This window comes from Pseudopodoces humilis, chromosome 1 (assembly GCF_049639895.1).
Source record: "Pseudopodoces humilis isolate 2021_Gansu_Grassland_sample_001 chromosome 1, ASM4963989v1, whole genome shotgun sequence".
Lineage (NCBI taxonomy): Eukaryota > Metazoa > Chordata > Aves > Passeriformes > Paridae > Pseudopodoces > Pseudopodoces humilis.
This window is the reverse complement of record NC_142200.1, coordinates 84,088,230-84,102,022: the sequence shown is the minus strand read 5'-3', so window position 1 is coordinate 84,102,022 and position 13,793 is coordinate 84,088,230. Positions and strand designations below refer to the sequence as shown.

Below are 13,793 nucleotides of genomic sequence, written 5' to 3'. Positions count from 1 at the left end.
GCTCCCCCTAGGCTGCTCTCGAGCTCCCTCCTGTCACCTGCATCACTTCCATCATGGGACCGCTCCCGGGCATAGCTATCCCTCCCACATCCCGCGATTTGCCTCCTTTTAACGTAGGGGTCCCCTCTACACGAAATTAAAAAGCAGGAGATGCGCCTCAAGGAAGTGTATCTCCTGCGTGTGTCTCCCTCCTGTGCATCTTGCTCTTTGCTCGCTTCCAGGCATAAAGTTAAAATGATGGGAGTAATTGGTGGGTGGAATATCCTAAACCAACGGGAAATGTATGGGCTTGACGACCTCTGGATAACCCAGGTACCTTGGCACAAAAAGCAAAAAAATATTTACCCACCTTGAAGTTTCTATTTTTTTTAAGCTTTTTTATTTATTTTGTTTTTATTTCTTAAGTCATCTTTTGAAATGGTTCACACTCCTGTCTGAGGTTTAATTATAGTAAGCAGGAAGAGGGTGGAAGGGGAATGGGTTGATTCTTGAGGGAGGGGGTCAAAAACCAAAACACCCTAATCTCCCTGGATTGAGAAGGTGCTGGACAAAAAGGCTTTCTCTGTGACTCATGCACACTCTGAAATGAAGATCTGAAAAACATATACAAGCCCCAGCTTGACTGGTTTGAAAGCGATTCCAGCAATTAGGAATTAATTCAGCATGGTCAAAAGGCGATTTCACTGCAAGTTATATCAAGTTATCCAAACTTTTACAGAGTTCAGGTGCTGGAAATGGGCTGCTGGGGTGGAGGGAGGTAAGGCTGCAGGAAAGGAAAACAAGGAGTGTTCAGGAAAGGCAGAAAGGGGCAGCTGTAGAGCAAGGTCTGAAGGCATGGTGAGCCCATATTTGCACCAAAGGTCTGCTGATGTGGAGAGGGGAGGAGTGGGGGACAGGGAATGCTTTGTTTCTCAAATGGGATTAAGTACTAAAGATGTGTTGGAGGTCCTACAGAATAGAAAGATGAGTCTCAATTAAAAATGAAGTCAATGGGTTTGCTGGCTGATCAATTTTTCAGGTACAGTAAGATCCTTCCCCAGTTAATGGCAGAAGACAGATTTAGCCCAGGCAGAGCTGACCCTGGGATGATGTGTGGGGCAAGAGGCACTGGGAGGATGTAGAGGGCGGAGGCAGGAATATAACCGGTCTTTTACACACAGGCAGGCCAACAATAAAACCATCGCAGGGAGGGGGCAGCTGCCCACCCTGATGGCTCATGGCAGTGCTGGCCATGGGTTGCATCTGTGGCGTGGGTCCTGTGGTGCTTGCCGGGCCCAGCCAGGGCTCAGGCGTTGGGATTGTTCCTCATGAGCTCCACGTCAGCGTCCACCATCTCCCTCACCAGCTCCTGCAGGAAGGAGAGAGACAGATGAGGGCCCCAGTGCAGGGACAAATGGGCAGCATGTCAGGAATGCCATGGAGCATGACAAGCCCCCCTGCCCCCCCACAGCAGAACAAGGAGAGGATGGGGCTTTGTTGGGCCCTTCCCACAGCAGCCCTGGCCAGGGCCCTGGTGTGTCAGCACGCTGCTGTGCACTGCGGTGCCCATCGCTGCCACAGTGTCTGCTTTCTTCAAAACAAGGATCCATGCAGAGGCACCAAAAATGGGGTTTCTCAGGGTGCCCAGCTCACCCCTCACAGAGGTGTCCCCCCTCCTTTCCCCTCCCTGTGAATTGTTTTTAGAGGATGTGAACACCCAGCAGGTACAAAGCACACCAGAAAGGCCACTCACATCAAACGTGACTCTTGGCTTCCAGTTCAGCTTTTGCCTTGCTTTGGTGCAGTCTCCTTGCAGAAAATCCTGTGGAAAAGAAGAGAGAGGCACTGCAAGGACTGCTAGCTTTCCCACCCTGATGGCCTCCCCACTGCTCCTGCCTCCCTGCGAGCTGAGCAAGAGCCAGGACCACCATTGGACTCTTCCAAGGATGAACTATTTCTCTTGAAGATGCCATTTTAGTGGAAGCTCATATGCTTATTAAATCACCAGGAGGAAGCATCCTTTCACCAGGCTATTTCAGATGGAAAGAGTTGTCCTTTGTTTGTGTGTACACAGAGGGCTTGAATTCCAGCCTTACAGCCATACAACAGTGAATATTTTATAAGAAGTTATTGTATGTCTTAGTCATGCTAGTGAATGACCTGATTCAAATTCTTTTCCCCATGTTTGTTTAAATAATGTAAATCACAGAGCAAACATGACAATTAGTGTCTTTTAAATAAAAACATGATCACAAACAAATGATACTGAAAGACTGTTGTGGATATGGGTAACCATATGCAACACCAGTAAACATCCAGCTTTTAGATGCGTACATATTATTTTTCCTAGAGTATTTTGAATATCCACATGCAAATAAAAGTCTAAATATCTCATAAATGAAAATAAATTGCCTTGAAACCATTACAGAAACCAAGACTTTGGTCATGTTCACCTTACTGTTCAAATATCCTTAAAAGTGCTACCACACCAAAACAATTCCACAACCATCATCAAAAATAATGTAACAAAATTAAACAAAGACAAAAGCTCCTTTAACTGCATCTCTAACTGAATGCAGAAGCTGACTGTATCTTTAAAATTAGAAGACCGTTTAAACAATTAGCTTTTTCCAAATGTATGTCATGATTGAATAAAACATCTCTTCTCACAAGCTATGTGTCTTTGTAGCAATAAATACTAAATTTATATCTGTCTAGGGTTAAACATACCCAAACAAGCCCAGCTTGGTTACATAACAACAAAGCTAAGGCTGAATTCTCCTCTTGCATTTGACTTTATGATGGTAACATAGCAGGCTTTCCAGAAAAATGCAAGGACTGCTTTTCCTCTCTCTCTTCCACCCTCTGACCAGCAGTGGAGCTAAGGAGCATTTTGTGAATGTAGATTTTTTTTTTAATTTGTAATGCTGCATACTACATTTCAGACACTCTCTGTTGATCATGTGGTTCAGGTCACATTAACTATCAAAATCACCTCATCTTGTGCACAGCACATTTAACTAAAATGTAGGAAATTCTTCTTCGTAATTGTGCACAAGGAAGCTAGACAGCTTGCTTCCAGGAGCAGAGGAAATCCACCAAAAGAAATATAGCACTGAAGAAGGAGATGTGGAACAAACACGTCTGCCGAGACTTATTCCAGGCAGTGTTTTTACTAGCTCAGTCTTTAGGCTAAAAAACATTTTGTCTTGCCTTCAGAAGAGAGTAAACAGATGGATCAGAACAAAATTATATGAAAATAAAAAAAAAAACCTGTCATGATTTCCTTAAATTGGACTAAATTATTTCCTACTGCAGCCCTATAATGGGCTTTCTGAAACTGCAGCAGACATTTTAGGCCAAGTCATGCAAAACTGCATCAACTTGAGGGATGCCCTGGAGGGTCGTGTGAATATGGATTGCAAAATCTGGTTTGAAGTGGGAAAGATGCCCACTAACTTTGATGAAATTTGGATCAGACTCTAATGTGCTCATGGAGATATGTGTTTTATCTGGAGTTCAGTTTAATTTACATATGTGTGTATATATGTGTCTGGAAACAAGGAAATCCTTCATAAAATTATAATTTCAGTATAAAAACAATTGCCTTTTATTCAGCCCTAATTCAAGCCATTAGCTAGAAGTGAAGTGTTTTAACATCACCTAGTTTTAAGTCATAAAAACTATATCATAAAACTTAGATTTTTACTTTTATAAATGCTGTGTAAGTAAAACTTTTACATCCACAATCTTTATATCAAAAACACACTTTGAAACTAAACCTTATCTAAGATATTGGCTTCCCATTACAAAAAACCCCAAAATTACTAGGAAACACAAAATGAATTGCCATGGCCTGCTGTATGTAGCTGCATTCTGCTTTTGAACAGCTTGGGAGCAGTCTTTTAACTGTCTTGGACAAATGCTTTTTCTTAAAACAGATTATCTAAAAAAATACTTTACCTAATTCCAGCCCTTTATTCAAAAATGTAAACACTCATCTGCTGAGTAGGCCAAAATAAGGTTGGGGATAGGCTGCAAATCAGTAAAAGGGAAGTATTTGCAGTTCTGGATTATACACAGAGATCAAACAACTAGCATGTTGAAGCCATCTAGGTATAAAAATCCTCATATTTTTCCTTTAAAAATTCACAAGTTTTAACAGTAATGCAGTAAAGGTATTGGGGCATAATCTGTGAGAAAAAAAGAAAAAAGGGGAAAATAATGGAAGATTTAATATATATGATAACACAAATTCCCCAGCTGCCTTGGGTTAAAAGATTTTAAGTGGCTCTCCTGAAGAAGTTTGTGTCCTTTTGAGAAACACAGCTTTGTTAATTTACTTGAAAGCAGCAATACAGACAAAATATCTCCTAGGCACTTTTAAAAAGGTTCACTTACAGAAGTTACTAGGTACAGAGGCCAAATGAAACCATAATATTAACACCATATTACACTTAAACTCAAGGATTGATTGTATTCTTATTAGCCAAAGTTTCAACACTGAATGGAAATGATGACTGGAACAAAGCTGCTCCTGATTAAAGGATTGTATTGCAGTCATGTTTCCTGTATTTTTCTACAAGTAGCTCATAATATGAAAACAATAAGGTAATTACAATAAAATAAGAATATTAAAAAAAAAGTTTCTCTTGGAACAGAATGACTGCTTGTTTATATTGTTTAAGTTTTTCACTGAAACCAGAGATGCATCTCTCAGACTTCCAAAAGGAAAAAAAAACCCACAAACAACCCCACCATCCAAAAGCCCCCTCTGGTATATTCATCATTAAAGTGTATTAATTTTTCAATAACAGGGCATCATTTTCTGGAATTACAACCAGATCAGAAAGCGAAGAAAGAAGAGATCAGATTCCACTGGAGAAAACCTGGATTTTTATTTTTTTGGGGTGTGCAGGGGTGGGAGTGTTGGGAGGTGGTTTGGTGAAATGGGGGGTGGTTCTTGAAAAACAGTTGCTGCTGAATATAAACCACCCCATATCCCTGTTCCTGATGGAAAAGGACCTGATGAAACGATACCACTTCATGCTTTGTATTCCTGCAGGATTACTTTTTCTGTGCCATTGTGCTTCACATACTGACAGGAAAACAAAGCCTTTTGACTCCCTGAAAACTCTGAGGGTTTAGATACTGAGCTAAGAGTCTATAACCCTGAAAACACTGATTAAGGCTTTCTTTTGTTTTTACAGCACTCAGATCACGAACATAAAGTCAAGTCTTTGCTTTTAGTTATTGATTTTGTTAGGAACAAGTCCTTATTTTCCATGGAAGCAGTTAACATAAGTGACTAGTAATGACAAGTCTTAATGGCATGCTGAGAGTCAGAAACAATATCCAGGTAAATATTTAAAGGGAAGGAAGAAGGAAAAGAACGCAGTCAGATTCTCTGTTGCCACTAAATATAAGCAAGTAAATTCTATGGCTTCAGAGAACAGAACGAGCTCCTATGTGTGAGCTTGTCTGTTTTATATTTTCTGCAATTGAGGCTATGTAACTGTGTAGAAAATACCCCATTATTACTAAATTTACTTTCGTGATTATTCAATTTTGTTGTTCAAATGCACACACACAAATGCATACAGATAAGCAGCAAGAAATTTGTTATGCAATGTGGTAAGACATTTTTGAATTTGGTTTTTAAACCATGAGACAAAAATGTAAAATATTTTAATGTAAATATCACATTTCCCAAGCTCTTGTTCTGAGTGTCACTGTGACTCCTATTTTGTCTTGTGCAATGATTGATCCGGTTTCACTGTGCATTGTATCACTGTCTCATTCAATTAACTTGAAGTGAAAATTTAAAGCCTCAAGACAACGTACCAAAAAGGAGAGAGTGTGGCCTGAAAGAAGGCCAAGGCTTCCTTTATTACTACAGCTTGGTTGATTCCCTTTCAAATGTGCCTTCACTGAAGCCAGCTCACAGAGCCAGCTTTTGCTGTCTCTTACAGTAGAGTAAAAGTGAGATCAAGTTGTCAGTAAAACACCTGTGATGGAATTGTGCCCAACTCTGCTTGCTGAAGCACAGACAAGGCTTTGCATCTAAAAATAAACAAACTTGATCTGAGCACACAACACTATAACTGCATCTGAAAAGCAGCTAGGGTTACATTCACAATCAGCACCACTGCTTGGAAAATGATTTGTTACATCAGGGCTCCCATAAGCAAAAAGCACTGACCCAGATTGGTGGAGGCTCTGGCTTGAGTGTTTAGTCTTGCACTTTTTTGCTCTTCAGAAAGGATTTCAAGAAGAGAGGGGCCAAAGTTTCCTGAAAGCCCCACTAGTGTTTTATTTTCCTTATTTTCTTCTTAAAATCATCACCTTTTAGCTTTAACTTATACCATTACAAGAAAAAAAAAACCAAACCAAAAAACCCCAGATGCTTGATTAGACTGCAGTTTTGTGTTTTCATCATTATCGCAGAATTCTAGAATGGTTTGGGTTGGAAGGCACCTTCAAGGTCATATACTCCAACCTTCCTGCACTGAGCAGGGACATCTTCAGAGCCCCAGCCAACCTGACCTCAGAGGTTTCCAGGGATAGGGCATCTTCCACCTCTGGGCAATCTGCTTCAGATTCTTTAGTGTTTCACCACTCTCATCATAAAAAGTTTCTGCCTTATATTTTGTCTTAACCTACCTTCTTTGATTTTAAAACTATTACCTATCACAGCAAGCCCTACCAAAAATTTATATCACAGTAATGTATATACTAAGGTTTATCTCATGAAATAATCTCCCCTTTGTGTACTTCTTGAGGCACTTTACATAGCATTTTTTAAAGAGGGTTCCAGTAGTAAATCTCAGTAGTAAAACCAGCCCCACAGTACATATATGTATCAGCTGCAGCATATTGCTTGGAGAACAGCCTTGTTGAAGTGTTGCAAACACATCAGGAGACTGCATGTGTTGCTCACTAGGCAGTCCTTTCACCATCAACCTTATCCCCCATTCCCTAGTGTTCCGCCACACTTGCCACCAGGCCCAGGGACATTGTGTCTTAATCCAGATGCAAAGTTGGAAAACAGTTACTGTGACTTCTGAGCACTCTGCTAAGAAAAGTATAAATATCTCACTAAACCAGAGCTGTAGAGCCTGTAAACATATGCCTTACTGGTGCAAAATGCAATGCATGGCTCAGCCAAGCTTGGATCAAACCCCAGAAGGAGTCACAGTAACGAGCACTGCGTCTCCTGTGCGCTGCTCTGCGTGTCCTTCTGGAGATCCACGGGACAGAGAACTCTGGCTTGGCTTCTTTGCAAAGGGTAGTATTTGTTATAATATCTACAGTAACAGGGATGAAAACCCTGTATAATTAGAAAGCGGGAGACTCCTATCTCCATAGTAAATGTGAGGAGACTGAAGATAAAACAAATTGAAGAGCGAAAGCCCAAGCCTAACAAGGAGCACAGTAAACATCTCCAGGAATTTAAGATGAGCCAAAATGTGTTGTTGCTCAGTTTTCATTTTTTCTTTTCACTGTTCTTAGAAAAGCAAAGTTGTGGAGCAGTTGGGGTACCAAGGGAATAGAAGAATGCCAGTGAATTTGGTTCCTGATCTAAATTTGTTTTAATGCAGCATGAACAGACTGCTTTCCACTCTTGGGTCAGCAGTCTTTTGCAGAAAGACAGTATTGTTCACAAAGAACCACAGGAAAAGGCAAAAGGCTAAAAGCAACCAATAGGCTGAAACTCACATAATAACTAAATGCCATTGAAAATAAAAGGCATAATGTTTTTTTTTTCCCCTAGCATGTTTTCCTATGCAAATCCCGCCCCTATTCAGAAAGTTTAATCTTTACTAAAACCATGTTGAGGAGGAAAGGAAGGGGAAAGAATGACTTGAGGAAAGGACTGTTTATGCGTGGTGCTTGGACCCTGTACATCCGATGGACCTCGGCAGGCTGCGAGTGCTGGGCATCTTTAGGGTAAGGTCGTATCTCGGGACCCCCCTGTGTTCCAGCAATAAGGCATCAACATAAACCACAGAGTCAATAAAACCTGAGCACAACCTTCGCTTTTCCGCCAGGAACCAGGGGCGTTAGAACAGCGGCTTTATCTTATCAGCTTGATAATCTATAATTTGACCAGCTTCCAAAGGGTTAAGGCAAATGAACTCGGAACAGCAATAAACATTAGGGCGATAATAACAGTAATGGAGCTCCTCTCCCTCCTCCTCCTCCTTCTTCTCCTCTTCCCTTCCCTCCCCTGCGCCTTTTCCACTTCGCTGCTGCCTATCAGCCCCAGCCGAAGCCGAAGCCAGACCTCTCTTTCAATGACAGGGGGTGATAAGAGACTCGGAGAAAACAGCAAGCTGTCTGGTCTGCTCAGGAAGTCGGGGACGGCTGGTATTGTCCATCAGCGGGGCCACGCGGCGGCCGGAGGCCGGGAACAATGCTCCGCTCTGGGGAAATGGGCTCACTCAGCGCCGGTGCTGGCAGCCCCACGGCCGGCAGAGATAAAGCTCCGAGGCAGGGGGAGCAGGGGGAGCCGGGCCCAGTGCCGCTGAGCTGGAGCCGTGCCCCCCTCACGGGCTAGGGGCCGCGGCCTGCCAGGGCCCCGGGGCCAGCACGGCCCGAGCTGCAGGAGCCAGAGCCCCTCACAGGGCTGAGCGCCGCTCAGGTCTGTCCTTTTGCCAAGCCGAGCCTGAGAAAACATCTTGGCCGGTGCCGTCCCTCGAGCCAGATAAAATTCCTGCCGAATTACAGCCCGATATCCCCGAAGCCAGTGCTGAATTTCACTCGCTGTGGATCCGGAGCTGAGCTCACTCATCAGGAGCCGTCCCGCACAGCTCTGTGCCGGGCATCCCGCTGCAAGCGGGACCATGGATGCTTTTCGGGCTGCCACGCATGAGGCGGCCCCGAGTGTTCGCCCCGCAGCAGGGAAAGCCCCGCTGCCGCAAACAGCAAAATTCCTGCAGCTGGCTGCCGTCAGGCTGGTGCTTCCCTCCCTCATACCTTGCCCTGAGCCCCGATTTTGCACTCTGGGAAGACCTGGAAATTGTTCCCCAGCCTGGATGTAAGTGCAATTGTAACCTCAGCTCACGGCCCTGCAAAGTGCCAAAGAGGCTTCCGAATGGTAAGATCATTTCTAGTTCACAGGAATACTTCTCCTAAATAAACAGGGAACTTCTGGAGGAGAGGAAGAAAATCAGACCCACTGCATTTGCCATATACAGGCCATAATTATGATAGTTCAGGTATTAGGTCTGGACACAGTCCCAGAATCAGTGAAAGGTTTGGGTTGGAAGGGACAGTAAAGATCACACAGTTCCAACTCCCCTGCCATGGACAGGGACACCTTCCACTACAGCAGGCTGGTCCAAGCCCCATCCAACCTAGCCTTGAACACTTCCAGGGATGGGGCATCCACAGCATCTCTGGGCAACCTGTTCCAGTGCCTCACATCCCTCAGAGTAAAGAATTTCTTCCTAATACCTAATCTGAACCCTCTTACAGCTTAAAGCAACCCCCCCTTGTCCTCTCACTACATGCTTTTGTATAAAGTCCCTCTCCAGCTCTCTTGCAGGTCCCCCATAGGTACTGGAAAGCTGCTCTATTTCTATCTTCTTTTCTCTAGGTTGAGCAGCCTCAAGTCTCTCAGAGCCTCTTCATAGGTGTGCTCCAGCCCCTCTGACAAGCTTCCCAGCCCTCCTCTTGCCTTGCTCCAGCAGAAACCCTTCCTTTCTGATATGTTGTACTGGGTCATCCAAACATCCAAACACACACATCACAGATAAAATCTTCAGCATGTTTGTTAAAATGCAAAGTAATAATTATCAAAGCAAGATTTTCCTACTCTTACAACAAAATAGAAATGCTCTTTGCAAATCCTGGTACCACTTCCACTGACTTCTACTGCCTTGTAGCCTGGCTGCTGATGTCTGAGCTGACCATTCCGTGTTTCAAACTAACCTGGGCAGCAAGAGGTATCTGAATAATGTGGATTTTGCATGACATGGGTTAGAAGCATTAGTGAATTTTCCTTTTACAGCAAAGGTTTGGAGGATGTCGTATAAGAGCATGTTTCTTCAGGCTCCCTGGACAAATGTCTCACCTGTGCATAAATAAAAACCAAGACCTGTGAGAAATGAACCTCTTTCACATAGATGGAGATCAGCTATAGTATAGGAAAAGAACAGGTTTCTTATCTTTTCACTGGTACCTTCAAATCCTGCCTTTCCTCACTATTCAATGTGTTTTCTTTTTGCTTTACCCATTCTCCACTCTGACAACTATTCTGGGGGGAGAGTAAGATAATAATGTCCTCATCATATGAGGTTTTATTGTTACACTACGTATATTTAGGTGAGAGCATGGCACCTTAATTTTTTTTTTTTATGTAATTATCACCTATTTTTTAAAAAAAAGCTCCAGTTAATTTTCTCATCACTCCCTACTCTTCACATTTTCTGCAACAATCAGGAAATCACTTTGTGAAGTGGTTTGAATTCAGCTGGGTTTATTGTGCATTCTCTTATAATGTGAATGATTGTCTTTTTCAGCTGTCTTTGCTGACTGACATGTGAAGAGGAATAGGAAAACTGAAACCCCAGCAATCTGTCCTCCAATCCTACTTAATTTCTTCTCTTCCTCCACTAAAAATTACTTCATTTATAGCAACTTATATTGGAAATGTAAACAAATTCAGTTATCATCTCTGGTCAAATACCAAATGAAAAGTAATAAAACAGTAAACATTAGGACAGCTATCTTGTATTCTACTTACAGATATTTATCTAGTTTTAGAGCATTAAGCAGCAACTTAATGAATGCAGATTTATGAACTCAGGATATTACTTCTTCATAGAGTTATTCTCTTTTACAGGATGCATTGTTTGTGGTGATTTTGCTACCCCATGGACATTCACATTTCTGAAAAAAATCATGGCACTTGTTATGTTAACATCAAAATGATATTAAAATATTTTTGGAATGGTGTGCTGTTATATTTGCCCTAATAAAAATATTAATTTATTCAAAATGGAATTTTTCATCTAAAGAGCATGAAATTGAAAAATTCTAATTAAATCACCTATAACAGAAGTTGCTGTCTTTTCACCTCACTACCTGAAGCTGGGCAGGAGAGATGACACTCTCTTCTTAACTCTTACAGTGCTACATGAACCTCTGTCCCTCTGAAGCTTGTGGTAAGACTTGGGGGAAGAGGACAGTGAGGAGATGGATATTTCTCTCTTCCTGTCTTCCTCCCTGCTATGGATTAACTAGTGCATAAGAGTTAGCATGGAGGATGTTCAGTCATTTCTCATTGCTTGAAAAGAAGTTGTAAAATACCTCTCCCTGCAGTATGGGGGATGAAGAAGGGAGCTGCTGCTTCTCTGGACAAAGTCACAATCTGCCTTTTACTGCTGGCTGTTTTTTTAGAAGCAGCCTCCCTCTACACAGTCATAAACCTGACCTAATTTATGGGATGCATCACCTTATCCCCCACCCCTCACTGCATTCCAATTTCTCAATAAAACCCCCATCTGATTTGAAAATCCTTTTCAAGACAAAATATCTGGAGAGAGTTTAAGCTGTGAAAAGTTTAAAGGGTGCTCAAGAACTGAGATCTTTTTACCCAAGGGGGAAAAAATTCCAAGTCCCCATATTGAGGGGACCCAGACCATGATACTGTGGGGCTCCTGTCTGAAAAAATGAAGCTATCCTTGCCTGAACAAGACAAGCAAGAGTCCACAAAAGGGTTAAAATAAAACAAGGTAGGATGATTTCTGATGCTGAGTATGTCCCAAATATATTCTCCTGTGCACTTCATAGAGAAGGAAGTCCAAGCAGTGGCCTTTCACATGACATCATGAAAGACTAATTTATCACCAGCCACCAAACATCTAGAAAATCATAACATCCTTTCAGGAAAACCATGTGCAAGATAATCAGACTTGCTTTGATGAAAGATTTAGTGCTTGAGTCTAAGTAGGACACTACAAAGAAGAGCCCTTTGCAGGTAGTAGCACACAACAATGCACGTCACATTTATGCTTCAAACTCACACTTTATTCATTTAAAGGCTAATGCATTTCCTGCCCAGAAACAAGCATTTTTTTATACTGCACATGTGTTCAACCAAACCTGATAAGTTAAAACACTGGTCACTGGTTAAGTCCAGACAAGGTAGACAGCTGAATATCTCTTCTACAGATGAAATACATGTTGTTGCTGCAAATGAAGGCACTGTGCTCCTCATTCCCTCGTCTCATAGTCCCTTGACAAGTGTGTTATGGATGTGGGCTGAGTATTGCCACAGCTTGTCATAGCTTTTGAAAGGATAAAGTCCTCCCAGCACACTCACAGCTACGCTGAACCGAGAGGTACATTTCCCCTAACAAATTCCAAAACATTCTGCCAAAGACCTGTCTCTCTGTCTAAGGCTCTCACTGTTCTGCCCCATCAGTTTTTGGTAACTGGTGTAACCTGACTGTCTTGATGGAAAAATACTGCTCAGCAAGCAGTATATTGCCGTAAAATCAATTGGTTTCACATTTGCAAATGAAATCAAACAAGTCTGCTGTTTGTGTTGATTAGGCAGACAAAACAGAGCACAAAGCAATTAATGAATGGCTACAAATACCAGCTACATGGTGTTCAAGATTTCTTTTTGACTGTAATGTAAGTTTGTTGGTGTGTGTTTAAAGATGCACAGATTCCAATTGCCATGCAGTTCACTGATCCTGCTGCTTAGTAATCTGACCCTTAGGCTCCTGCTGGTCAATGGCCACAGGTTCTTCTGGTCTGACTGGAAAAATAACCGGATTTTCCACACCATTCTTAGTAGTTTGTTGCTGCATATTCTCTGATCTTCGTTAATAAAAATAACTTCCTATTACATTTCCTGCACAGGAAAGCCTGGGAAAAAAAAAAAAAAGTCATAGTTTTTCCTATGACATCTTTCACTTTCAGAGCAGATATTAAACTCACCACATAATCTTCCAATAAATCAATAAAATGAACACAACTATCTTATTTTCTTTTTAAAGATCAGTATTTTGTTTTCTTCCATCCTTCCCTTACCTTAGTATTTATTTTCTTTCACTTTTTTCTTGTTTAAATTTTTCCCATGTTTTGGTGAAGTTATTGTCTTGTAAAATCCCATTTATGTATTTTTATTGTAATACATATTTCTTTCCTAATTTGATGTGTCTTCCAGTCTTTCATTCAAGCTTGTCCCATTTCTCTTTTGAGCATCAATCTCCTGCTTAAACATCATCTCAAACCTGACCTTACTTTCCTATCTCTCTTTCACCTGCAAAATGTTACCTCACACCGAGATTTTGTTCTCTCCTCCTTGTTTCTGCTATAGTGTTCTTTTCACCTGAACATTTTTTCAATTTTTTTTCTCTCTGTATCATCACAGACTTGTTCCTTTTTCTTTTCCAGTGGTACTCTGTCACACACCAGCTTTATTGCCCTCAGGATTTTGTGTGGAACATTGCAGGGTTCTGGGAGACAATTCATTTTAGCAGTAACACAGCAGTGATTTGCTGACAGGGCTGAAACGACGTTGAAATAAGTTTTAAAGAAGCAATAAGATATCCTAAAACTCACAGTGCCAGTGTAAGTAGGGGTAAAAAGCAGATTCATTGACTGCTATTACTATTCAGAGTAGCTGCCTATAAAATTCCACAGATTTGGCAGTGCATTAGCCATATACACTTTAAAAGCATGGCTAATATGCTCTGCTTCTTTCCAAAGCATCACCAATGCATATACCACTTCTTGAAATCTGTCCTCTCAATGACCTTCTCCTCTTAAATACTTCCAGCTATAGAATAAAG

The 13,793-nt window shown here is 41.8% G+C and overlaps 1 protein-coding gene across 1 annotated transcript in view; it reads right to left on the bottom strand.

Annotated features, from left to right (window-relative positions):
• Window positions 1-412: 412 nt before the first annotated feature.
• Window positions 413-13,793, bottom strand: part of GMDS (GDP-mannose 4,6-dehydratase) — a 409,498-nt gene continuing 396,117 nt past the window's right edge. The window contains exons 10-11 of the mRNA XM_005526455.3: window positions 1,733-1,801; window positions 413-1,348 (exon numbers count right to left, since the gene is read on the bottom strand). Of these exons, the coding sequence (XP_005526512.1) occupies window positions 1,286-1,348; window positions 1,733-1,801 (132 nt within the window). The 3' untranslated portion in view covers window positions 413-1,285. The remainder of the gene's footprint in view (window positions 1,349-1,732; window positions 1,802-13,793) is intronic.